The 26,867-nt window shown below is 44.1% G+C and overlaps 1 protein-coding gene and 1 long non-coding RNA gene across 5 annotated transcripts in view; one reads left to right on the forward strand and one right to left on the reverse strand.

Moving 5' to 3' along the window:
- Positions 1-15,448, reverse strand: part of LOC132664537 (uncharacterized) — an 84,858-nt gene extending 69,410 nt beyond the window's left edge. For both annotated transcript variants that reach the window (XR_013553631.2, XR_013553630.2), the window contains exons 1-2: positions 15,299-15,448; positions 11,336-11,431 (exon numbers count right to left, since the gene is read on the reverse strand). This is a non-coding gene — a long non-coding RNA (uncharacterized LOC132664537). The remainder of the gene's footprint in view (positions 1-11,335; positions 11,432-15,298) is intronic.
- Positions 15,449-15,501: 53 nt separating this feature from the next.
- EFR3A (EFR3 homolog A) overlaps positions 15,502-26,867 on the forward strand; it is a 105,322-nt gene continuing 93,956 nt past the window's right edge. Inside the window, exon 1 of one of the 3 annotated variants that reach the window (XM_078441980.2) lies at positions 15,502-15,709. In XM_078441980.2, the coding sequence (XP_078298106.2) occupies positions 15,700-15,709 (10 nt within the window). In that variant the 5' untranslated portion in view covers positions 15,502-15,699. Of the gene's footprint in view, positions 15,710-19,303; positions 19,575-26,867 lie in introns of those variants that run through there. The other 2 variants (XM_078441979.2, XM_060611344.3) reach the window with 2 other exon arrangements.

Below are 26,867 nucleotides of genomic sequence, written 5' to 3' on the forward strand. Positions count from 1 at the left end.
ATACTAAAGCAAAAGGTTATTTCTGAGTCAGAGGGAGATAAATTAGACATCACTGGTATTTTCTTCTTTATACATTTAGCTTCTGCGTTTTTCAGATTCTCTATGATTGGTGTGTATGTCTTTTAAAAACATATCTTTTCCATTAGACAGATTGTATTTTCCTCTCCAGCTGGAGTCATTGGCACCTACAAAGATTTTTGGTTCATGCGATCAAAAACTATTTTCTCCTAGTCTGCATCATTATAACAGCATTTGGAAATTGTAGTTGGTTTATGTGGGCTTATACTAAAGTTATTAACAGAATGTCTTAATATGACGGGGAAGATGTGTTTTATTTCATTGTTAGCACAATTACAAAACAAATAAAGAAGGTCAGATTATGTGAAGAACAATTTTACTGAATATTAGAATAAATAACTACAGGGGAAACTATCCTTAAAAGATTTGCAATTAAATTGGGCAATTTTAAAACTGACTTAATAAATGTGTAAACCCTGGCACCTGTCTAGTTATAGAAAATTGTATTACTTTACCTCCATGGTGAATGAACAACCATATCAACAAAATCAATGACATTTCTCTTTCCTTTTCCTCCATGGCTCATTCTTCATGCTGTGTTTGTTTATCTGAGTCATCTCCCGGTCCCTTATGCTCATACTTATGCATCCCCCCAGGCTTGCCTTTTCTGGTATCATTTAAAAGTGTACAAACTTTACTGTGGTTTTGGACAGTTAGTCGCAAACTAAGCTTAATAGCAAAATGAGGGATTCCATTTGCCATTCCTCGTGAATCATGGGGGTTTGGGGCCAGCTAATCCCCTCTTGGGGAAAGAAGATTCCTATTCATTTTGCTGCTAAATATCTATTCCTGCAGGCTTCTTTCCTCTCCACCTCACCTTTTCTTCATTTCTAAACTGCTCAGGTAAAAATTCTCTCTTCACCATTAATGATGATCATTAATCACCAAAATCAAGGACCTATTCCTTTCCCCATTACAGACTTCTGTAAATGAGACATCATCTTCCTTTAAAAAGCAAATCTCAAATATTTTTTAATGTTTATTTTATTTATTTTTGAGAGAGAGAGAGAGAGAGAGAGAGAGCGAGCAGGGGAGGGGCAGAGAGAGAAGGAGACAGAAAATCCAAAACGGGATCCAGGCTCCGAGCTGTCAGCACAGAGCCCGACTCGGGGCTCAAGCTCACAAATTGTGAGATCATGACCTGAGCCAAATTCAGATGCTTAACCAACTGAGCCACCCAGGCACCCCAACCTCAGATTCCTGAGGTTGACAATTTGAGGGGAAAACTTCACACGGTTGGGCAAGCTGGACCTGTAAGCCCTACCTTCTCCTAAATTTCACCTTCCTCTTTGAGAGATGCTTATCTCAGAGAGACCCAGTGGTGTCTGTGTTTTCACCGGGAGCCAATCATTTTTTAACAGTCTCTTTCTCTATATGACAAAAATACATTTAGTAATCATCTAAAAAAAATTTTTTTTTTTACCATTTATTCATTTTTGAAAGGCAGAGAGAGACAAAGCACGAATGGGTGAGGGGCAGAGAGAGAGGGAGACACAGAAACAGAAGTAGGCTCCTCATGACCTGAGCTGAAGTTGGCCACTTAACTCGCTGAGCCACCCAGGTGCCCCTTTTAGTAATAATCTAATAATCAATAAAATCAAATATAATCTTGATTGATTTTTTTTCTTAACTTTTAATTTAAGGGGTGCCTGCCTGGCTCAGTCGGTAGAGGGTACAACTCTTGATCTCGGGGTCGTGAGTTCGAGTTCCATGCTGGGTGTAGAGATTACCTAAAAATAAAATCTTTAAAAAAACATAAAGCAAGGGGCGCCTGGACGGCTCAATCGGTTAGGCGTCTGACTTCGGCTCAGGTCATAATGTCATGGCTAATGGGTTCGAGCCCCACATCGGGCTCTTGTGCTGACCGCTCAGAGCCTGGAGCCTGTTTCGGATTCTGTGTCTCTCTCTCCTTCTGCCTTCCCCCACTGATACTCTCTCTCTCTCTCTTTCAAAAATAAATAAACATCAAAAAAAACAAAACAAAACACATCAGTATGACTGCTCTGGGGGCTAAGGAAGAAATTAAGATAAGGCCTTTTAAAAAAATAAAGCAATTAATTTAAAAAAGATCTTTAAAATTAAAATATCATTCAAAATCAGTAAAATAGTTCATGTATAAACTGAAATGTAAAATTGTTCACGTATAAACTGAGATGTGCCTTTCCAAACAATATTATGTATCAGAGTTCACAATTTGCTGTTTTAAAATTTAGACACAAATAAAAGCTACAAGTTGTCACTTAGAATTGAAGACCCTCAAGTTCGCCTCTTAATGTTCACAGTCAACGTGCTATCATTTATTTCAATTTTACTATTTAATTGCGGAGATGTGTCGTAACACAGGATTTGGCGATGGGAACTGAACCAGAAGCTAGCTCGAGTAATTTGGAATCGCTCTGAACCCACTCTCTGAATGTGTGTGTGTAGCTGTGTCCGTATGCGTGGAGGCTGATTTTTATAATTGGGAGCTCTTTAAAGAATTCCAAATTGAATACTATGTTTTATTGTAAGCAACAAAAATGTGCCAATTACATGTAAATTACTAGAACTCACAGTAACCACAGAAATTGATTAGACCTTAGACAAAAAACTTTTTCAGAGGGCATTTTATCACTGACTTTTTTTATAATAGCTGGCACATGGTGATAATAAAAGCAAACGCACTTTTAATATTTTTTTTTCATTGTGGTCAAGTCCTCTACAAAGAATGCCTCTTTTTATAGCCTGCGTCTGCAATGAACCACAGCCACCCACGACCTGGCCTTTGGTAAGCCAACGGAGAGGCCTTCTCCAGCCCTTCTAACTCATAAGCAGATCTCCTTCTTCCTATTCCCATTTCTTTTTATCACAGGACACTATTCCTTTGCTTTACAGCACTTAACACAATTCATAATTAGATATTTGTTTACGTACTTTCTTACTGTCTACCTTACTATGCTGCAATCACCGTGAACTGGTGATAGTTGGCTGTGTCTATCCCAGCACCTGTTGGATACCTGGCATATAGCAAATACTCAATACATTTTTTTAAAATGAATGAACACATGCAAGAATGAACAAGCTAAAGTCTTGTTCAGTTAGCAGTGGCCGGGGGTGGGGGGTGGGGGGAGAGGGGAGTGCAGATGAGATAATGTAATGTAAGATTCTAATTTATCCAAAAATAAAGCAGTGATGTGGCATGACTTGGTGTGCCCTGACCAATATATCTACTCTAATTAAAATCATGAGAGATGGAAGTATATAAATCAAATGTCCACAGGTGAGAAATACAACTATCAGGAAGGGCAGGAGTTTGCAATGTTTCTTGTATCAAATATAGATGAGAAACCAAACCAAGGTAGCTTAGTAAACCTCAGGACTGGGGCCAAGAGAATTGATACATGCTTCAAATGTTTAACTCATTAAACATGTGAAATAAGTCATACAGCATGGTGAGTTATTTGGAAAAAGTCCCTAACGGTTGGGGGAAGGGAGGGAATGGACAGGTGGGAGCAATGCCTCATCTCTGCAAAAGGATACACAAAGAGTGTTTGAATCTTTGAGTCTGGTTCCCCTTCCTTAAGACCATTTTTTTTTAACGTTTATTTATTTTTGAGACAGAGAGAGACAGAGCATGAACAGGGGAGGGTCAGAGAGATGGAGACACAGAATCTGAAACAGGCTCCAGAGAGATGGAGACACAGAATCTGAAACAGGCTCCGGGCTCTGAGCTGTCAGCACAGAGCCCGACGCGGGGCTCAAACTCACGGACCGCGAGATCATGACCTGAGTCGAAGTCGGCCGCTTAACCGACTGAGCCACCCAGGCGCCCCAAGACCATTTTATATGAATCCACCAAAAATGCCTCTTTGGTTCTCCTCTTTCTACATGATATTGCTGATAGTTTCCTCTGTTGGCTAAAAATTCTCTTGTAACTGAATCTGACGGAATGACTACCGGTCGTGTGGTCAGGTAGAACTGATACAGCATCCTGGCCCTGAAGCTCCCTGCCTCAGTTTCCTCATCTGTAACAAGTAGACAAATGACACCCATCTCACAGGGGGACTGCGGGAATTCAGTGACAGATGGTGTTAGATTAGCCTGTTTTAAGACTGAGAGGCCCAGCTCACAACAATCACCTTCACTGTGCCTTTCACCCACAGGCGTGGTCCTCAGACGTGAGATGTATACTGTCCACAGGGCTGTTACCCAGCCAAATTCAGTCAAGCTCGGTCCAGATCAGTGCCGCCATCCAGGGGACACGTAAACTCATGAGAACTAAGCATGGTGGTTGTTTTAAGGCCCTGAGGTTTGGGGCGGTGTGTTTGTAGAACTATTATAGCAAGAATAACTGCTGGGCCATCCGGATACCTCAGCTGATTGAAACAAGACGTGTATCTGACTCAAACCACACCGTGTATTTTCCTGGGAATGTGGGGCTAGAATGAACAGAGAAGAGTTCAACGCGGGTTGCTGGTATTTTGAGAACGGCAGGTAATAAAATCTGAGAGCTGTGGAATGACCATCTGTAGTCACGTGAACCGCATAGCAAAATAATCCTTCTGCAGAGGGAGAGGCAAGAGCCGTGAGGAAGGTACATGACTTCCAATGTTCCTCATGACCTTCCTTTTAAAATTTATTTCTTTATTTTGAGGGGCAGAGAGAGAAAGAGAGAGACAGAGAGAGACAGAGAGAATGCCACGCAGGCTCCATGCTGCCAGCACACAGCCCGATGCGGGGCTCGAACCCACTAACCCTGAGATCATGACCTGAGCCAAAGTCAGACGTTTAACCGACTGAGCCACCCAGGTGCCCCCTGATGACTTTCCTTTTAATTCCAAGTCATTTTGAGCTTGCTGCATCCTGCCTTTGTATTGTCATAATAAATTCCCTCTTCGTGTGTGTGTGTTTAAACTAGATTAAAGTGATTTTGATACTTGCAAATCAGATTTGTTTAGATACATTTTTTTTTAATCTAGAAAATTACCTTGTATAGAGCAGGTACTTAAACAACAGTTCTAAGATCAACAATTGCATCAATTAGGTCATAGGTAAATTTGCTTTTCCTATATTTGGCCCAATAAAACTTTTTTTTTTTTTTTAAAGTAGACTCTACACTCAATATGGGGCTTGAACTCATGACCCTGGGATCAAGAGTCACATGCTCTATCCGCTGAGCCAGCCAGGCATCCTGGCCCAATAAAACTGGTTTTTTTTTTTTTTTTTTTTTAATGTTTATTTATTTTTGAGAGAAATAGCATGAGCAGGGGAAGGGGCAGAGACAGGGGGACAGAGGATCTGAAGCGGCCTCCATGCTGACAGCAGAGAGCCCAACGTGGGGGTCAAACCCACGAACTGTGAGATCATGACCTGAGCCGAAGTCAGATGCTTAACTGACTGAGCTACCCAGGCGCCCCAAACTTTTGTCTTTAATATACTTTACCAATGTAAGTTCATGCATTGCATTTCTTCCATTGTAAAATGCCATCAATTGCAAGATAAGCTATGGATTTAATCATAGTGTTTTGGGGAAAAACAAGAAACTCAATGAATGTAACTGTACTTTAAAAATCAATCATGGGGCGCCTGGGTGGCGCAGTCGGTTAAGCGACCGACTTCAGCCAGGTCACGATCTCACGATCTCGCGGTCTGTGAGTTCGAGCCCCGCGTCAGGCTCTGGGCTGATGGCTCGGAGCCTGGAGCCTGTTTCCGATTCTGTGTCTCCCTCTCTCTCTGCCCCTCCCCCGTTCATGCTCTGTCTCTCTCTGTCCCAAAAATAAATAAAAAACGTTAAAAAAAAATAAAAAAAAAAATCAATCAACAGAACATATATCGACCTATATAATTATAGCGTATTTCACATTAATTTCACAATCTAAGTTTGACTTTAAGCCTGCTTCACATTCAGCACCCAAAGGTTCTTCTGAATCACATGTGTCTCTCAACAGCTCTGCATATAATCATGCAGACATGCTGCTTTTTCATGAACTTCATCTTGGCCTCTATTGCAACTGTTGCTTTGATAGCATTATTTGGAGGCTAATCCAAGTATACAAGAGTTTTAGCTACATTCGTTATTTGATTAAGTTCATAGCGTCATGTTTGTGTGTGTGTGTGTGTCACATATTTTTTCACTTAAATGTACTCTTGCTGAAAGTAAAACAGTTTCTCTTAGAACCAGTCAGAAGCATTTACAGATGGAACTGTGGATGATGAATGATGGCTTGCTGCATGATTTAGTCACAGCAATTCTCCTAGCTTTGCAAATTCTCGTTTTTGTTGTTATCAATATTCTAGACAGATGTGTGATCTACATGCGGAGATTGGCCATTTCTACTGTTTTTAGTTTTATTACCTGCACACGTGGTAACTTCTGTTTCATTTATTTAAAGTTTATTTATTTATTTTGAGAGAGAGAGAATGCACGGGAGGGGCAGAGAGAAAGGGAGACAGAAAGAATCTCAAGCAGGCTTCACACTGTCATCACAGAGCCTCATGAGGGGCTCCAACTCATGAACCGTAAGATCACGACCTGAGCTGAAACCAAGAGTCGGACGCTTAGCCAACTGAGCAACCCTGATAACTTCTGTTTTAATGCTGCATTCTAGCCTGGTCCTTTTGAGCTCATTTAAGCAACAACCAGGAATGCACATTCACATTAAAATTCCACCACATGTGGTCCTATTAACGAGAGCAATGCCAGAACAGTCCATTGGGATCGGCTTGTTTCAGGAAGAAACTTACACCGCTCCTCCCAAGGCTGGCCAGTTTCAGCTGACATCAAAGGATCCTTATTCCAGAAACACTCAAAAGCAAAAAGCATACATCTTAGCATTGAGCAAATCTGGTGCTCTGATTTTATAGCTTAACTCTTTGAGCCCTGAGCATTTCCTGATCTCACATTAGGTACCTCCAAGGTAGGATATGTATGTTCTCTCTGATGCTCCCAGCACCACTGTACTAGCTTCTGTGCACATTTTGGATGCAGCACGGTAGTTCGAATCGTGCACTAGCCAAAAATACAGGGAATTCGTGTCTCCAGGTGTGAGACTGTGATTCACAGGAAATACGTATCTGGCCATTCACATGACCAATATATTGTATTTGGTGGGTGTCTGTGGTTCCTAGTTCACGGCTACTAGAATCTTTGGAATTTCCTGTGATGAGTGTGATAAAGATGTATTTTGTTCTGTTCACAAGGTGACTTTTGTGGGTTTTTTTAAGTTTATTTCTTGAGAGAGAGAGGGAGAGAGAACGTGCATGTGTGAGCAAGCACACAAGTGGGGACGAAGCAGAGAGAGAGGGAGAGAGAATTCCAAGCAGGCTCCTGACAGGCAGCGTGGAACACAACGCGGGGCTCGATCCCAGGAATCATGAAATCAGACCCGAGCCAAAACTAAGAGCTGGATGCTCAACCTACTGAGCCACCCAGGCGCCCCAGGAAGGTGACTTTTGGAAAGCCCCAGGGAAACCCAAGGGTGGGGACTGGTGGCCAGGAGGACCAGCCACGTAAATACAGGATTGGGACTTTCAGACCTTGCCCCCCCCCCCCCCACCAGGGAAGGCAGAGAGGCTGGAGACTGAGTTCAATTGCAGGTGGCCAATAAGTTAATCCACCATACCTGTGTAATGAAGCTTCCATACGAACCCCAAAGGGCACGGTCTGGAGAGCTTCTGGGTTGGGGAAGACGAGCAGGTGTGAAGAAAGTAGTGTGCCTGGCGAGGGCATGGAAACTCTGAGCCCTTTCTCCACACTTCGCCTTATGCATCCCGTCCATCTGGCTGTTCCTGAGTTACACCCGTTTATAGTAAACCAGTGAGCCGTACGGAAAACGCTCCTCTGAGTTCCGTGAGCGTCTCTAGCAAATGAAACTAAAGGAGGGGTTTGTGGAAACTTCTGACTTATGGCCAGTTGGTCGGAAGTACAGATGACAGGGTAGGCTTGCAACTGGCATCTGAATTGAATTGCCAAGGAGGGGTCGCTGGAACCTCCAAATCTGTAGCCGCGTGGTCGTGAGGCAGGTTGTCTGGGTCCAAGGACCCAGAGGAGGTCCCGTAGGACGTTGGCTTTGGGCGGGATAGAAATCAAACGTGAGCCGATAGGAAGTAAGAGCGGAGTTTACTGGAGGTAGAGAGAGTGGAGACACAGAGTGTCTGGGAGGGTCAGAAAGGAAAGGAGAGCGGGTCTCCCTTTTGCCTGTGATCTGTCTGGTGCACACGTCTTCTCAGGCATTCGGGAACAAAGATGAGTGCTCAGGTGTCCGCCATAAGTCACCTGTACCCTGGATCCAGAGCTCTTGGTGAGTCGGTTGTCTTGGGAAGTTCATGGGGACCCTGCCTGGTCAAGATGTTACCTATTATGCTGGAAGACATCATTAACTCCTTGACCTGGACAAGGAGGACATTATGTGCCCTGTAAGGTGTGCATAAGGTGGGGGTGTAGGTCCTAGCAGGAATAGAAGCAGGAAGGGGCACCTGGGTGGCTCGGTCAGTTAAGTGTCTAACTCTTGGTTTTGGCTCAGGGGCCGATCTCATAGCTCGTGGGTTTGAGCCCTGCATTGGGCTCTGTGCTGATGGTGTGGAGCCTGCCTGGGATGCTCGCTCTTCTTCTCTCTGCCCCTTCCCTGCTCTCTCTCTCTCTCTCTCAAAAATAAATAAACTTAAAAAAAAAGAGTAGGAGCAGGGAAAAGGAGCAAAAAAAAAAAAAAAAGCGGTTTTTCATGGAGTCCCTCTAGTCTCCCTGTGTCAGGCAGAAGCAGAGGATGCAAGTCTAGGCTCGGGACGCGTGTCCGTGGCCAGGGATGGCGTGCCATGGCAGCGGCACTTTGTAGGACCGAGCTCTTCGCCCAAGGAGACTGTCGCTATCTCGGGGTAGCATCAGAATTGAGCCGAATTGTGGGACCCCCAGCTGGTGTCCAGAAAACCACTCGTCGATGTGGGGAAACCCTCCCATGCTCCCTCCCCTCCACCAGTGGTTCCTAAAATGCCGGGTTTGTCCTAGTTCTTGCTCTTTCAAAACAAATACATTCTGCAGTTGAAAATCCAAGACACAGAGACACCTACAGGCCACTCAGACTCCTTCAGTCACCAGGAAGAACAGCATCGCACAGCATTCTGGTGTTCCTCCACAACTAGCTTCAGCCACCTGCTTGCGGGACTTTTTTCTTTTATTCTTCTCACCATTTTCAAACAGATCTGCCCCTCCCCACCTTCATTTCATTGGACAAAAAGCTGTGTTTGGCTGCCACCAGGTTCCTGCTTCAAAGGCCTAAAGTTCTGGCTTTGTTTCCAGCTACCCCTCCCCCCACTCAAGGCTCAGGGTAAGTCTGATTAGCGGCGATATTGTCTAACTGCAACTCTGTTACCTTATTTGAGACAAATTCAAGAGGCAGATGTCTCTGTCTCTCACTCTCAACTGCTACACAAAGACTGGGAGAGCACAGTTTACGGACAAAGATTTCCTTTACGAACTTCACCAGCATCGCACGTCCCATGGGATGTAATCTTTTAAAACTAAGTTTTTAAGTTTATTTATTTTGAGAGAGACAGAGAGAGAAAGAAAGAGAGCGTACGCCAGAGGGGAAAGGGCAAAGAGAGAGAGGGAGAGAGAGAGTCCCAAGCAGGCCCTGAGCTGTCGGCACAGAGCCTGACGCAGGGCTCCAACCACAAACCGCGAGATCCCGACCTGAGCTAAAACCAAGAGTCAGACGCTTAGCAGACTGAGCCACTCAGGTGTCCCTAAGAATTATTTTAACTTACTTGAAAACAATATTCAACCGTCACAGTTTATTTCCATCTTCTCAAACACAAGAGGAAATCCGACAACTCTGCGGTGATCCATGAAAGAGGACTTCACCTACTTCTGTTTGGACCTGGAACCTTCCTGATTCTTTGCAGCTTATCTCTTAACTCAGGCAAAAGACCCTCCGGGCCAAGTATCCTGTGATGGGAACAGAAACCACCCAGCCAAACAAAAAGGACTGCCCTGAGCCAGCCAGACTGCATGTGACCCCAAGACACGGATCGACTTGACCTTCACTGCCTACCTGCACGTACTCACTGACCCGTGTCCCACACTTTCTTCCTGTAAACCTGGAAGTACTTCTGGCACTTTGGAGACTGTCTTTGGAGACAGATGTTAGTCCGCGGTCTTTCTGGTGTGGGCCTCATTGACACAAATTCCTTTCTGGTTTCACCTCCATTCGTCCCATGGCGAGCGGCTGAATTTGGTCTGTTTGGGACCCCTGGAACCAGGTGCCCTTGCAACCTGGCACCCGTCTACAATTACAATCGCAATTTCTCCCCCAAATGAGAACTGATACAAAACCTACTGACTTTCCTAAGAGTCTCTGAAACGGTTGGAAAACATAATTCCCCTTCTGAAGGGCGTCACAGTTCCTTCAGCAGAGCAGACTGGAAGAGAGGCCAGAATTGTCGTCACCTTCTGTTCACCTCTACCATCTCCTGCCAGGCCCTCTGATTGGCTCCGTGGTTGACTCTTTGGACTGTCTGCAGTTAGGAGTTTGGGCCTGGGGGCCCATGAACATAAGTTCAAATTCCAGGGCCATTATACCTACTCAACCTCTCCAAGCTTCACATATTAAAGCAATGGAGATACTCATCTACTCAATTTTTGTGAGGATCATGTCAGAAAATGCGTGTAAAGTTCTCAGCACGCTACTTGGCACAAATGAAGATCTTGATAAATCGTACCTCCCACGATGATTTTTCTACAACGGGATTAATTAGCTACAGTTGTCGCGATAACTAATAATAGTTACAACTAATAGTTATAACTAATAACTAATAATTATGTAGCGATGATTAGCAATTGTGATTATGGGGTGCGTAACTAACCACCCCAAACTTAAAATAAGTGCCCTTAACATACCTATTTTATTTAGCTCACGCTCCTCTGTGTTGACAGTTACGGCTCGTCTCAGTGGGGTGGTCTGATGTTGGTCTGGGTTAGACTCATTCTTGAATCTTTGCTGAGCTGGTGGGTTTGGCTGACTTATGGTGGCCTCATCTGGAATGGATGGAATGACTGGGGCCTCTCCTCCAAAAGGAAGCCCAGTCTTCACATTTTCTATGTCTCTGCCTGCCCAACGTTTGTCATTGTCTCATTGGCCAAAGTTGCAAGGCCCGCCCGGATTGACTGGAGAAAGAATGTACTTCTGGGAGAAGTCAATTGCGAGAATGCGTACAGCCAGGGGAAGAAATTGAGGCTGTTTTTTCCAATCTACCACAAAAAGCCTCTTCCAAAACTCTGATTTACCTGTTTGCTTCTTGTCTCTATGCCCTTGAGGTTTCTCTCTTCACTCCTTCCGTGTTTTCTTCTTTTTCTCCTTCAAATGTTTACTGAGCACCTAATCTGTTCAAAGGAGATACAGCAATGAATAAGATTTGATTCCAGTTGTCACAAAGTCTTGGAAAGGACCTCACTGCCTACGGTGCTACCATATTGAAAGGAGTAATTTTTTTCTCTCTTTTAACAGCACCACTACACTCTGTGTTAAATGCTAAAGCTAGCTAGCATTTCGGTAAGTGACAATAAAAGAGAATGCTTTCCTCTAATTGTTTAAAATGATAGTGTTTCTAAGGAACGGTTTCCAGCTGTTTTGGCTGATTTAATCAAGAGCTCTTAATTATCACCAGATTTTGCTCCCTATCCATTGGCAATGTCTTTACAATGCACAGAGGACTAGGATAGTCGGCTAATGGGATGATAGGGAGGTTGTGGCTCGCACGGTGTTCTAGTTGGCACAGAAAGGGTTGGTAATAACCTTCTGGATTAGAGGTTTGTCCTTTTGATTTGTTTTCATGCATGTTTGCAACTAGTTTGGGTAGCATATGAGTGCGAAATTTACTCTAGCATTCAGAGGGCAGTGATCTCAAAATGCATGAGCTTAACTGGCATCAGAAAGGGCTCAATGAGGTATATGACTCTGAATTAGAGCCTCATCTTGCTTAATTCTTCCCTAAGGCAACGGAACTCAACCTGGCTGCTTACAAACACCCGGGAGCTTTTAATCTCGGTCCAGGCCTAGGCCATGCAGCAGACTAACTACTTTAGACTCTCAGTAGTAGGACCCAGGGATGGGGCTTATTTAAAGCCCCCCCCTCTCCCGCCCCCCAGTGATTCCCAAAGTTCAGTCGAGCCTGAGAACTATTGCCTTGAGGAGATCCACAGAACGTTACAACACAAGGGAATATCTCTTGATTTTGAAATTGAAGAAAATTAAGTCCAGGGAGGTCATGGATTGTCAAAAGGTCAGGGAAGGGGGAAGGCAGGATTCAAACTCAGGTTTTCTAAGTCTAACGTCTGTGCTTTTTTATGCCTCAGAAGAACTGGAAAGGCCCAAGTCACTATTAAGCAATGGCAGAAATAAAATGGAACAAAATGACACAAAAAGGGCACGTCATTGATATAAATGCTAAACAATAAAGGAAACGAAGCAATGAGAGCATCACACTGCATCACGATGACCTTTTGGGAATAAACTTTTGGGAGAAGCCTCCTTGTAGTTAATTCCTATAAGCTGCCAATCTGCTGGCAATTACCTTTGACCACTAAAACATGTGCTAATTAAAAGTGCATGGTCTCTGTGCCTGATTTAGAAATTGGAACAAATAGCGGACTAAACTGGAAGCAGCTATTTTGGGCAATTTGGCTAAAAGCTAATGTTCCAATGGGATGTCAATGATGATCTTCCCAATATCACTTTAACTGACAGTACCAGGCAGGCGTTCTTTCTGGAAGAGGAATCTAGCAGCCCATCTCTGTGTCAGCAAGACGTGATGTGCACGTACAAGCACTAGGCAGTGTGGGGACAGATAGAGGTGGATAAAGCCCAGTTCCTACCAGCCCAAATTGGGCTTCAAAAGGGGAGCACTAGCAGAGGGGATGGAAGGGTGTTTGCAAAGGCGGAACAGAAGGAGTGGTCCAGGAGAGGGTACCACACTTAGATCAAGTCTAAAGAAGGGGGTGGCAGAATCAGCCCTCTCAGAAAAAAGGGGCAGAAAGGAGCACAGGCAGAAGGTGAAACAGAGGATTTGAGAGGGAATGGGGGTCTGTATGGTAACCGTGTTACCAAAAGCCCACGTGTAAACCAGAAAAACACTTATGTACGTTGCATGTGATCCTATAATTATGACGCAATTATTCCTGACTTTCAGCTGTCCTTCCTCTGAATCCTTTGGCTGCTGATTTTATTCCTGGCAACAATACAAACCAAAAGACCAAGGGGATTTAAAAAAAAAAAAAAGAAAGAAAAAGAAAGAAAAAAAAAACCAAACTCATTACGGGCCAGACTCTCTCAGGGCCTTTGGGATTTGCATCATTTTTGAGTAATGTAAGCAGAGATGTCTGTCCTTTGGAATCATATCCTCCTTCGGCTTACAGGGCACTGTGCCCTTTGGATCTCTTCTATCTTTCTTTGGCTCCACACCCTCCCTCGGCAGGCTTTCTCTGACTCCTGGCTTTAGCTCCTGTCTGTGGGCCAAAGCTTCCCAAATCTCCAACCTTGAGATCCCTCCACCTGCTTCAGCCTGGTATGCCCAGCTGCCTTCAGAACTATTCACTGCCTTCAGAACTAAGCAAAGATGCCACATCGAGCTTAATGTGTCAAAGAGAAACTCACATCCTCTGTTCACACCCCTCCCCAAAGCAATGTTCCTTCCCAACTTGTCTACTGCTCTCCCAGTATCATTCGTTTCCTTATTCCAGCCTTGAAGTTACATAACTAACAGATGCCTCTCTTTTGGTCCCAAGCCAGTAGCCGACAAATCCCAGGGATTTTTCTGCTGCAGTAAGATTCAGCTCATTCCTTTTTCACAGCCACCACTAAGACGAGGCACCGAATGCTCCCTTCAGTGTCAGTCCTAAGGACTCCCCTCCATGGTTAATGTCATGGTGTATACTCCACAGAACCCGGCTTCTGATTATTTCATGTCACTGTTCTCACAGAGAACCTAGAATGGTTTCCTAAAGGACAAATTTCAAGCTTGCAAAGTTGTTCATTATCTAGTTCTATTTTACCTGCTTTCTCCCCCCATATTCACCGAATACATATGGACGTTGTTAAGTAGTTATTAAATTAAAATGTCCTAGCCCCCAAATGGTGTGCCAGGCAGGGGATACATAAATACGGACTATGGTTTTTGCCAGTTTCTGAAACGTGCCTAGTCCAGTTGATGGCAGTTTAATTAGGAGTCAATGGGGAAAGTGGAGAGGCAAGTTAAGATACTGTGAAAGGCTCAGGGCAAAAACTGAGAGCAGGAAAGATGTTAGAGATGATAAAAATATGCACCAGTGTATTGAAGTGTCCTCCAAGTACTTGGTAGTTTGGCATTTACCCTTTAGCAAGAGACAGTCTGGTGTATATCCACTGTATACAATCTCCTCTCATCTGCTTCTGTGACTGGCTCTTTTTTATGTTTATTTATTTATTTTTGAAAAGGAGCGAGAAAGAGAGCACAAGCAGTGGGGGGAGAGAGACACACACACACACACACAGGGAGACAGAGGATTCGAAGCAGGCTCTGCACTGTCAGCCCAGAGCTGGACGCAGGGCTCGAACTCACAAACCCTGAGATCATGACCTGAAGTCCCATGCACGACCCACTGAACCTTAGAACGCTGGCACTACTTTCAAAGAAGAAGTTTCTCAAATTTAAATACTTATTTGAAACGTGTCATTCAGTGGATTTAGTTCAAGACCTACGAATCTGCTTTTTGACAGGTTCCCAAGTGAATCAGGCATCAAAAAATCCTGAACCTCTTTGAGAATGTGTTTTAGACCTCTGTGGCTTGCTTCTATTTCTCCATGCATACGATCCACTGCCCACGGGGCCTAGCAAAGTCTACGTGCTGTGCCGAATGTTCTAGGCTCCAGCTGTCCGCTCAGTTTGGTGACTATTAGACACAACGATTACTGATGGCACTCAAGAGTCAAGAAAAGTGGCTCAGCCAAGTGGCGTATAACGCCTCCTGAAGCTTATAATGTCTCTGAAAGTCACCAGTAGGAGCAAATTACATTTTCTGTCCTCTCAAAAAAAGTGCTCAGCCATCACCCCGAACGACCTCAGTGCTTCTCCAAGCATGCTTTCAGAGAATCAGAACGCACTGCAAGTTCAACAGTTTGCTTAAAAAAAAAAAAAAGTCTACTCATGCCCTCGATGCAATCACGCACACCCTCACAAACATTATAAGGCGGTGCAACAAATATCGCTGACGTACCGCGAGTAAGGACTCATGCAAACGACAAAACGAAGCTCGAAGTTACTCTAGGCGACACTTTCTCTCCAAGTCCCCCACCTCCGCCCGCGCCCGGCCGCTCGGGTCCGTTCCTGGGCGGGGCTCGGCCGTAGGGCGGGGGCGGGGCCGGGGCGTCGGCGGCGTGCTGACGTCAGAGCGTGGAGACGCCCAACGCGGCGTCCGGCGCGCGGCTGGGCGGGCGGTGGCGGCTGTCGCTGGCCTCGTTGCGTGAGCCGCGGGGTCCGCGTCCGCTCCGTCCGCCCTTCGCCTTGCGCCCGGTCGGGGCCTCCGCGGCCCGGCGCCGGCCCGCCATGGTGCCGTCGGCGCGCCCTGCGCGGCCCCGCTGAGCCTGGGTGCGGCGGCGAGCGCGGCTCGGGGTCACCATGCCCACCCGTGAGTGGCCGGCCGAGGGTCGGGCCGGGCGGGGGGCGTTGGGAGGCGGCGGCCCGCGCAGCGCGCGCTCCCGGGTGGTCCGCTGCGGCGGCGGGGAAGCCGGGCCGGACTGGGGAGAGCCGGGGAGAGCCAGGAAGTGCCAGCCGCCCGGCGAGTTACTTTCGTTTCGGCTCAGCCTGCCCGCGGGGAGGCGTGAGTCCGTTGCACGGACGGGGAAACTGAGGCCCGAGCGTTAAGCATGCCCGGGGAGTAAGTGGGAGAGCCGGAGTAACCTAGACCTGTGGGACTTCGAAGTCTAGGCTCTGTCCCCAGCTCCCGACGGAGCTGGGGAGACTTTATGGAAATGCTGGAAGTCACCGCGGTCGCAGCGCCGTCGCCAGCTGACTTCCTCGCGGGGGGGGGGGGGGGGGGGGGGCAGGCGTCGCCTGGTGGGACGCGGGGTTCCTGGCGGGTCCGGCCCGGCCCAGAGCCCCTCCTCCAGGCTCGCGAAGTCCCAGCAGCTTGAATTTCTCCCCGTTGGTAACTCGCCGAGGTGGCTGAAGTAGGTGCTCTTTTGGGAACTTGTTAGGCTTCTGTGCCCCAAAGTGTGGCTGTTGGACCACCTGCTTCAGATTCACTTGGCTGCTGATTGCAAGTGCTGTTTGGGGTTCTTCCCAAGGCACCTTGACCCCGCAGCTCGGGCCCCGGAATCTGCGTGTTTAATAAGTGGCCTAGGTGTTACTGAGGGACTCTGAAGTTTGAAAAACATTGCATGTTGGGGACATTTTGGACAGACGGGGTAGGACAAGATTACTAATGACCCATTTTAAAACGACCCGGAGAATTGCATTGTGACTTGAAACCTAGTGGCCCATATGTGTCTGTGCAAACTAAGGAAATTCCCTAATTTTGCACGGAGAGGAAGCATGAAGATGATTGATTTGAAACTGTTTTCAATTAGGGCTCTTTTGAGTAAGCGTTTCATATTGTAAAATCTGTAAACACTTGAAAATACGCTTCCAGTTAGCTCACATTTTTTAGAATTCATAACTCCTAACTGTCCCTATTTTGGTAGACATAAGGGACACTGGATTTCCAGGTCAGCCTCAAATGCATGTTTTGTTTTCTGGTGGGTAAAGAGGAATTTTTTTCCGGATATTGAAAAAGGTTTATGTAATGCTGTGGCAAATCTTTAAATGATCTTGATGGAACGATTACTTTTAACTCGCCCTATTTATGTGGGTAAGGTGGATTTTGTGTTCTGAACACAGTAATGTGTGTCCTTAACTCATGGTCTTGAAGTTTGTGTTCCTTAAATATGTCAATTTATGTTTTAATTGTATTCCTCTAGATTGGAGGAATATCATCATCATCATTATTGTTATTTCTTTTATATTGTTTATGATTTCTGAATGTATGTTCTTGTTATCCAGGAATATTTGAGATGAGCATTGTGCTAATCTTACTTTGAGAAAGGAAAAGGGAGAGGCGGTGTAAACACCTACTCTTGAAAGTTAAGGCTTCAAGTGGAATTTATTGGTAAAATGGCAATATAAGTTATGCTGTGAAATTAAATTTTTAGTGCTAAGATTATCTGGCCTCATGGGGTGGATTCAGAAAACTTGTCTCTCTTTTTTTTTTTCCCCCAAATGTTAATTTATTTTGAGAGAGAGGGTGCCTGTGTTTGCACACACGAGTGGGGGGGAAGGGCAGAGAGGGAGAGAGAGGATCCCAAGCAGAGCTCCCTGCAGGACTCAATCTCCGGACCAGGAGATCATGACCTGAGCCAAAACCCAGAGTTGGATGCTCAACTGATTGAGCCATTCAGGTGCCCCAGGAAACTTGTGTCTTTTAAAATATATGATTTACAATGCAAAATGAGGCAAGGATGAACCATGGCGTATTTGCATAGTTAACGATGCGGATTTTATGGCCCGATTGGAAGGCTAGTGAAATGTTTGAGTTATCTCTCATTATCATTGGTCGTATTTATTGTGGTACAGTTTCTGTGATTGCGTAAACACCTAGTACCAGCTGGCAGGACTCAGGTGAAGTGGTTGAGTTCACGTTGCCTTTTGTCCCTCTTCTTGGCCAGAACCACCAGCATTGCTGGGATAGTTCAGTGGACCGTGGTACTTCTTAGAAATCCTGCGTGGAGAATAAATGTCAACATAGGCGCTTTCTTTGGGGATGTTTTTAGGAAGGAATCTCTCTCCAAATCAACTGAACTTTTTAATTTATCTTTTTTAAATGTCAAATGAGTTCAGAGGCTCAGTTGCAAGCTGGACCCGTTAATCCTTTAAAGCTTTAGTGAATGAACGTATTGCTTTTCTCTTGGGGATGAACACTAGGGTCTCTCAGACTAGAACTCTGAAAGTGACCCTTGCTCTCAGCCATCGAATTATTCTCCTATTGCTGTTTGGTTGCTAATTTGGAATATTGATACTCTCAGTCATTGAAACCGGTGTTAATAAGCAGAATCTGATGGAGCGTGGTATACCCCTGAAGGCTAAGCAATTGCATTATCACATGAATGTTAACTAGTAGCTTCGTTGGAATTATTTTGAAGAGCCGGGAACTCTTTTGCAGAAAGCAGCTACCTGGAAGGATGCCTGACAGGAAGCTGCCGCGACAGGAATAATTCTGTGGTTATGTCACTATATTCAGCCAGTCGTTTGCAGTAATCACTAAGCACAGATTTTAAGAATGTTTCACTAAATGGTCTTTTCAAACCTACAAGCCTACAATTTGATACATCATGTCTCTAAAGGCCTTTATTTCAGCTTCTCCTTTGAAGGACCGTGAAGAAACATTTTGATCTTAAAGATTTTCAAACCCTGAGTCGGAATTGGAGTGGAAGCGATGTTACAGCTTAATCCAGCCATTTTATTTTCTTTTTCGTTTCAGGAGACTGAGACCCCCACGAGCCTCAGTGACGTGGCTGAGGTCACACCTGGAACAGAGCCAGGGCTCCAGCACACATCCAGTCCCTAGAATCCTTCACCGCGAGGAGTGTAGATGAGGTTTAGTTTTGGTGTTCCAGCACCACGATGATAGTAGTTTACCCTCCCCCCCCCTTTATTCCCTGCGATTACATGAAGATAAAAGTGAGTTTAGCCAAAACTTAAGTCAGGCATGTAAACTTCTAAGAAAATTTGACATTTTTGCCTTTGCTTCTGTCTTGCCGCAGGACTCTGGGCAAAGAAGGCTGAGGGTTTCACTGGTGTATTCAGCGGATACTTGGTTCTGTAGGCACAGCCTTCCCGTTTTGGTAAACTGCTTATGTGAAAGGGGTTCCAGAGCTGACAATTGCCTCGAAACTGGTTCAGTAAACCCTGCTCTTTTATTATCTATGTAACATTATTGTATATTGGCTAAGGGGAACTGAAACTCGTAAGCATTGTTTGCTACAAACTATACTTTCAGTAATTTGTGGTTAATGCTTTCTTTTCTCATTTAGATGTTGGCATTGATATCTGGTCAGATTTGTTAAGCTGTGGTAATGTGGTCACTTCATGTTTGTTTTTTTCCCCACCGATGAGGCTGATGATATTTGACTTATTTTTCAGTCTGTTCTTATGAAAGAGGTGCAAAGTACTGACGAATTGTGAAGCGAACGATGCATGCTGGGTGGAGAGGTTCCATTTAGAAATGCATTACCAGCAAATGACGTATTCCTGGCTTGTGAGCTCTTTGTGTTCATTGGTTCTGTGCACCTCTCCTCCCCCTTCCACCCAGCACCTATGTGTACTGCCAGAGTCCCAACTGAAGAATTTTCTTTCTCACAGTGACCTTTGGCCTGAGACTGGTGACTACTAGATCTCAACTTTCAGTCTGTCCCCACTCATGGGGCATGGGACATCGAAGAGGGTGTAGATGGTGGGAGGTAAGGCTGGAAGAGATAGGAGCCAGAACTTGAAGGATCTTGTATGCCATGAATGAACTTGACCAAAACTGTGTTCATGCGGTCACAGTCACTGACTGTCCTCTTTATAGGCGTACTGGCCATTTCCAATAGACTGATCACTTTATAGAAACTTAAAACCTGCTGTTAGTAATAGAGAATTAATTATTGAATGCTGTGGTGTGCCAGGCAGTATACTTTGTGCTTTATGAGAAATACCTTATTTCATTATTTTCTACTTTGTGGGAAGCCCTGATTGACATGTTATGGAAATGGAGAGATTGAAGTCCAGGAAGAGTTAAGCAGTTTGCCTGATTACAGTAAATGGTAGAGGTGGGATTGGAACTAGGTGGGTCTGGCTTCAGAGTCCTAGCTTTTTTTCACCCTACATTGTTCTGAGCCAGGCAGGAGTTGGGTCTACCAGATACTATCAGTTTCACCATTACTTTTGCTCAGCACTGTGCTTAGTTACATAACAGGTGCTTGGTAAACGTTGAATCAGTGAATCTTAACTGGAGTCACAGAACTTATTCTTTGGATACCAAAACCTGAACTAAACCTTTTCCCATTAAAACAGTGTTATGAGAGTTCTATAATTCATGATTAGGTTCTTAGCAGGCCTGCCTCTAACATTTGTCAGGCTAAGAATACAGATGGAAGCTTGAAAATTGTAGTCTTAATCAGGATTTCTCAAACTTTGCTCTGTTGATGTCTTGGATTGGATAATGAATGTTTTGTTTGGGAGGTGAGGGCTGCTGTGTGCTTTGTGGGGTTTAGCAGCAACTTGGCCTTTACCCACTGGAGGCTAGTAGTAAATCTCCCTGTTCCCCAAAGTTGTGGCAGTCAAATCTGTACCCAGACATTGCCAAATGTCCCCTGGGGGAGTCATCATTGTCCCTGGGTTGAGAACCACTGATTTAAATATTTAAATATTATAGATCAGGCTCTTCCTGCAGCCCACGCTGCTTTCCTATCCAAGGTCCCTGTAGACATTGCCTTCTCAACCTGAAGGCCCAAAGGAACCTGCAGTCTGATCTAGTCAGTAGTGATCTGTAAGGTCAGGTCAGGGTCAGGAAAGACCCTTGACCTTGTCGGGCAACTTTGGGGAACCTAGGCAGGTTCCCCTTTGCCCATACCTTGCTTTTCCATCTCAAGATTTCCACACGGTTCTAAGTACCTTCCAGAGCTATACCATGTGGATACAGGGGTAGGTGGGAGGAGTAAGCCCAGCTTTCTGGAGAACTTATCTGCCACGGTGGGTGATCTGGAGTGAGCAACTTGAACCAGCAAGTGCATCTTTCTCTGGTTTCTCTGGCAGTGATTTCTAATATTGCCTCTCCGCTCGCTAGCCCACAAATCCCTCTAAATGAAAAAAAGTCCTTTGTTTTGGGAGGCAGAGGCCCTTTTTTTCCTGAGTCCAATGAAGGTACTATGTTAGGAGAAAGCTACAAATTACCCATTACATAGCTCTGCTTTGGTATGGAATGACCCAGTTGTCGTTAACAGCCTTCTGTAGGCATGGGATGGATTGCAGTGGACAGATCTGATTTCATGTAGTCTGTCATATCCTCCCTTTGCATATTTATTTACTGCTGTCCACCTTCCTTTAGGTATTGTTAGATAACAAGATTCCAATTTTTACTAAAGAAGGAATCACTGTGTAGGTATTTTTATTGTACTTATGAATCAGACAGTCTTTCTGTATGAACAGCTAGTTCTGTTACAAACTCCACTTTAAACTCCTTTGGAGGAGTCCCTGTGTAGACAATGAGTACCTCCTTATCCGATAGTGTTAGTAGAAGGTTTTATTGATGTTGAAGGAAACAGGTTCCTGGCATTCTCAGAAATGGAGAGGAGGGCACAGAAAATCCCGGTATGGCTCCCCCCACTTTAAGGAGGAAAGTGTCGACCAGTAGATAAGATGTGAGCTGCTGTTTGTCTAGGTTAGGGCTTCTTCAATATTTTTGCAAAACAAACCCTGTGGAGAATCTGATGAAAGCAGATTTTCATATAAACTTTTGCATAGTTTCAAGAGATTCAAAAGCATACTGAGATGTGTCCCCTGCAAAAATGGAGATCACCAGAATGGCAGTTGTTCTTCGACCAAAGCTTTGTAATTCAGGTTGTAGAAGAATATCATCGTTTGCCAAATATATCATGCCATTTTTAATTTTATTTGTTTGTTTTTGAGAGAGAGTGTGTGCGCTCGTGTGTGTAAGGACACAAGTGGGGGAGAGAGGCGGAGGGAGAGAGAGAGGGAGAGGGAGAGAGAGACAGAGAGAATCTTAAGCAGGCTTCGCGCCCAGCACAGAGTCCGACTGGGGGTGATCTCAGATCATGACCTGAGCTGAAATCCAAGAGTCTGATGCTTAACTGACTGAGCCACTCAGGTGCCCCCATGTCATTATTTTGTAAAGACTTAGAATTGTTGGTTCTAATTTTTATTTTTTAAATTAAAAAAATGTTTATATATTTTATATGTACTATATGCACTTGTATATGTTTTATATTTGTATATGTTTGTGTATATTCTAAGTACTTTCTTCTTCTACTTTATTGCCCCCTATTTTACATGCTTTTTATAATTTTATCTTACCTCTCAGCTAGCCGACTGAAACCTCTTCTTATAATGTAGATGAATATTCACAAAGGCTTTTCTAAATTCAGCATGTATAAAGAGAGTTCATTTAGGAACTGTAGGATCACCGGAGAGGGAAAAATGAAATTGAATTGAATTTTACAGCTAAAAAGAACATTTAGTGCAATCATTAAGAGGAAGGTTAAACCAAGTAGGTTAAGTGTGCCAGTCAGCTGGGTAATGGAGTGCTGCCAGAACCTGGGTCATCTGAGTCCTGGAGGGGTGTTCACAGCTACATACCCTTCATACTGCCTTCATATGGGATAGAAGGATATATGATGGAAGTATTACAAAAATCTGTGGCTCAAGAGGTAAAGGATTTAAAGTTAATGTTAAACATAAAAAATTCGATATTTGCAGTTTTTTTTATAAACCAAGGAGAACACCAATTCTGTGTGGTTAAAGCATACACCTATGCTTATAAAAGTCTACGTACATTGATAAAGATTTTGGGGGAAATGATTACATTTCATTAATAAGGAAATGCAAATTAAAAGCTGAAATCATTTTCGGATTGTCAGATTCCCAAAGACTTTTTAATAATAACAGGCAAAGGTGGTGAGGTACAGTACGAAAGGTAGAAGTTTAAATTGGTACAGATTTTTTTGGAAAGTAATCTGCAATATTTTATCAAGTGCTCTAATACTTCTGTTCATTGACCCAGTAATTTCACTTTTGGGAATCTATCCCTAAGAAATTACTGAAAACAGACTGTACCAAGGTTTCTGCACTGAGATGTTTATCGCAGTAATATTTATAAGATGGTGAAAACACAGAAACTTCTGTAGCCAATAATGAGGAAGTGAAATTGAATGAGGAACATTAATGCAACCATTAAAAATGATACTTTTGAATGTGCTGAGGTTATGAATTATTTTTATTTTCTTTGTAATTTGTGTTTTTCCGATTTTCTATATAGTTAGCATATAGTCTACAATCAGAAGAAGGTGCTTAAGGCTCTTCACAGCTTTAACGTAATTTTTAAAAAAAATTTAAATTTTTTTCACAAAACTGAAATGAAACATTAAAATACTGCCCTGAACTGGCTTTTGCCTTAGTCCACGGAAAAGAATGTTGATTGATCAAATAGTGTTGGTTGTATATATATCTGGCTTAGGAGAACATTGCGTTTGTTGTCTGACTACCATTGCTGTCCTATGCTGGGAGATGTAAAATGCTGGGAATTACTTTGAACAGTGGTTGGTGAATAATGTTCTTAAATAGGAAGTAAAATAATGGGGCTTTTTTTTTTTTTTTTAATCATTGGTATTTTAGTCTGAAAGGAGGAAGAAATAATCTGATTTATTAAGTGGTGGTTTCAATCATGAAAACCTGAAAGGTTAAGATGAGTCATTATGTGTGGGTTCAATTTATTAGGAGTTTGCAGGGTCTTTTTGAGTGGGGGCGGGGAATGATTGTGTGTTCTAGAATGAATACAGTTCTAGGGAAGTATGATCGTAAAATGAACGCTGGCAATTCCTCCTATGATTAAGATGTCAAACCTGTCAAAATTCTCTCATTTGTATTTGCCGGCTTCGTGCAGTTCTTGAAATGAGCTTGTTCTTGCATATGCTCTAAAGCAAACAGGAGCTACTGTTACTTTTACTCTTTCCACGTAGGCTGTCATATTCTTCCTTCTGTATATTTATTTACTGCTCTTTAACTTCAGGGATTATTAGATAGCATGATTCTCTTTTTATTAAAGAAGGAGTCACTACTCAGATTTTTTTCATTGTACCTCCAAATTAAGAGTTTGCTGTGTTCTAAAATTAGGCATTAAATTTTTGCTCTGCAGTCTTCAAAAAGACCTCTGTCCTCCTAAATGCTTTTTATTAATTTATTTATTTAGCTTGTTTTTATTCCTACCTAGTGGGTTATTCAGCTGTACCTTTTTCTTTTCACTAGCTGAACTCCAGGGTATTCCTGCTGCCGGAGTTTTCTGGGTAATGCTAAGTGTTCTTCACACCCCTGCTATTTAATTGACTTTCTGAACAGCTGTCTTGGCAATTTGCTACAGAGTTCTCTGTGCTGTGGATGCACTTAACTTTAAATGGATCTCACTCCTGCTGGGCAGAGAAAATGAAGTACAAGGTGTTCAAGTCTGCCATTGTCAATTGCTGGGACTTCATAAACTTTGTGGAAGGTACTGTGTCAGGCTGAAGGACCGGCCTGGAAGTTGAAAGGAGCGGCCCATTTATGAATATGACCCAAATGGACTTATGAACTTAGTTATAAGTATTTTTACTAGCTGTTTGACCTGATAAGTGGAAAATGATAATACCTCTCAGGGATATTTAGATGCAGTAGAACTTACGTAATTGTGCTTTAGAGGTAGAAGTACCTCGTGAACGTGTTATTAGAATCAGTATGTGTAAGGGCAAGGTAGGTGCTTCTTGGATTATTACCGTTTGCTGTCTGAGGTTCCAGGAGGGCTTCTGCAGACAAGAGAGCACTCCAGGCAGATGGGTAGCGGCTGCGATTTGGGGTCTGAGCCCCTGGGGCCTTCTCTTGTTCTCACAGCTGGGCTGTACCGTGCGAACGTCAGAGGTCCGCTTTCTTCTGCAGTTCACAGCCCTGAGTAGAAACAGCTTACATGACTTGTCCACTCCCTGGTTCACCTTTTCTCTTGGTTCCATCCTGGTTCTTTGCTTGGTCTTCTGAGGATGGGAGCACCTTTGGGAGGCTCTCCAGGTTTGTCTTACTGCACCAGGTGCGTGACATGGAACAATTCAGGGGCAGGAAGAGAGTGATGTACGTTTGCTTCAGTTCAGTTCTGTTTCTGTTACCTTTACAAAAGCTCCGTTCCCTGGCACAGATTCTCCTTGTTGGTTCCTAAGAATCCATGTTACTGATCCACATCGTAGGCTTGCACAAGGGAAGCTCGAGCTCCCTTTAGAGCCAAAATTTTCAAAGTGTCTTCCATGAATGTGTAATAGGGACTGTTGAGCGAGCAGGTGGACTTCTCTACCTGACCCAGCCACAGCTGGAGTAGCTTTTTATTGTGGGATTCTGCATTCGATTTCTGTAGGGAAATCATGTTGGCTGCTTTTTAGAAATTTAAAATTTATAATCTTAGTAGAATATGCCCTCAGACAAAAACATAAGATGTTTTAGAATTAAAAGCTTAGGAACTGAGGGGCGCCTGTGGCTCAGTCGGTTAAGCCTCCGACTTTGGCTCAGATCATGATCTCGTGATCCGTGCGCTGGAGCCTGCGTTGGGCTCTGTGCTGACAACTCTGAGCCTGGAGCCTGCTTTGGATTCTGCATCATCCTCTCTCTGCCCCGCTCCTGCTCGTGTTCTGTGTTCCTCTCTCTCAAAAATGAATAAATATTAAAAAAAAAAAAAAAAAAAAAAAAGCTTAGGAACTGAGAGGCAAAAACCAAAGCCATCGACCTGATGGCGTCTCACCTCTTTTGCTCTGATGACCTCCAGGAGTGGAACTGTCTGCTTTCTCCTTGTAGTCGTTTCAGTCATACAGTCATAGGTGCTGTCAGTGTGTTATTGGAGTCACAAATGTTCTCTTTCGGTTTTCTCGTTTTCCTTTGGATTCCTCTTAGGGATTCATTCATTCAGCAAATTATTTTAGTGCCTATGTTGGCAGGGCACTACTGGGTGGGGAATACAGAGATGAATAAAGCAGTCTCTAGCTGTAAGAAGTTAATAGAACCTTGTGTAGATGGCTGTAACACAAAGGACGTGGTAAGCAGCCTAAAATGGTGCTGTGGAGTCTAGAGGAGAGACTGCAAGGGCAAGGTGAGTGCAAGGTGCCATCAGAAGCCCGAGAAGTGATAGGAGAAGCATGGATTTGGGGAAAGTGTTTGAGGTGAGTCATATGGGGGGAAATAACTAGCAGCCAGTTGAAGTAAGTCATTGATACTGGGGAAAGTGAAGACTTGAAGGTGTGTGCGTGTGTGTGTGCGCGTATTTGGTAATTTTGTCTTTTAATCAACACATTTATTCAGTCCCTACTACGAGTCAGTTTTCATAGACACTGAGGGTACAGCAGTATGCTCATACTGGGCACAATGGGCGTCATCATGGATGTCATGCCTGCTCTCACGAAGCTTAGTCTTGAGGGGAAGACAAGTCCAGAGCACGTAATTACGCTGACCGGGCAGGGAGCTTTACGAGCACCTGTACCTGTTTCCTTTACCACTGTATGTAGCTTTTGATGTAGCGCTTGGCCCGTGATACACATTCCGTGTATGTTTGTAGAGTAACTCAAATTACTAAGAGAAACACAGGTTGCTATGGAAGCACATAAGCAAGGTTGGAGGGAGAACAGTTAGAGGTTTTTAAAGTACAGTAGCCTGAGCGATGGGCTTTGGACTTGGATGATGGTAGTGAGGTAGATTGCAGTGGACCAGTCTGTATACTGCTGGGGAAGTACAGTTGATAGAATTAATTGGATGAGAGGTTGAGGGAGAAGGAGGAGTCAGAATTCCTCCAGAGTTTCATGCTTGATCCCTGGGGTGAACTGCTCTGGTTCATGCTTGATCCCTGGGGTGAACGGAAAGTCGTATAGGGACTTTCTGGAGAAAGAGCAATTGGGGAAATGAGGATGGAACCTGAGTCCGTTTTGGGCTGTGATAAGTGTGTGATGCCTGAAAGGACATTCAGAGCGCGTTTGTAGTGG

The sequence above is a fragment of the Panthera onca genome, chromosome F2 (genome assembly GCF_046562875.1).
Source record: "Panthera onca isolate mPanOnc1 chromosome F2, mPanOnc1 haplotype 2, whole genome shotgun sequence".
In the NCBI taxonomy this organism is placed as follows: domain Eukaryota; kingdom Metazoa; phylum Chordata; class Mammalia; order Carnivora; family Felidae; genus Panthera; species Panthera onca.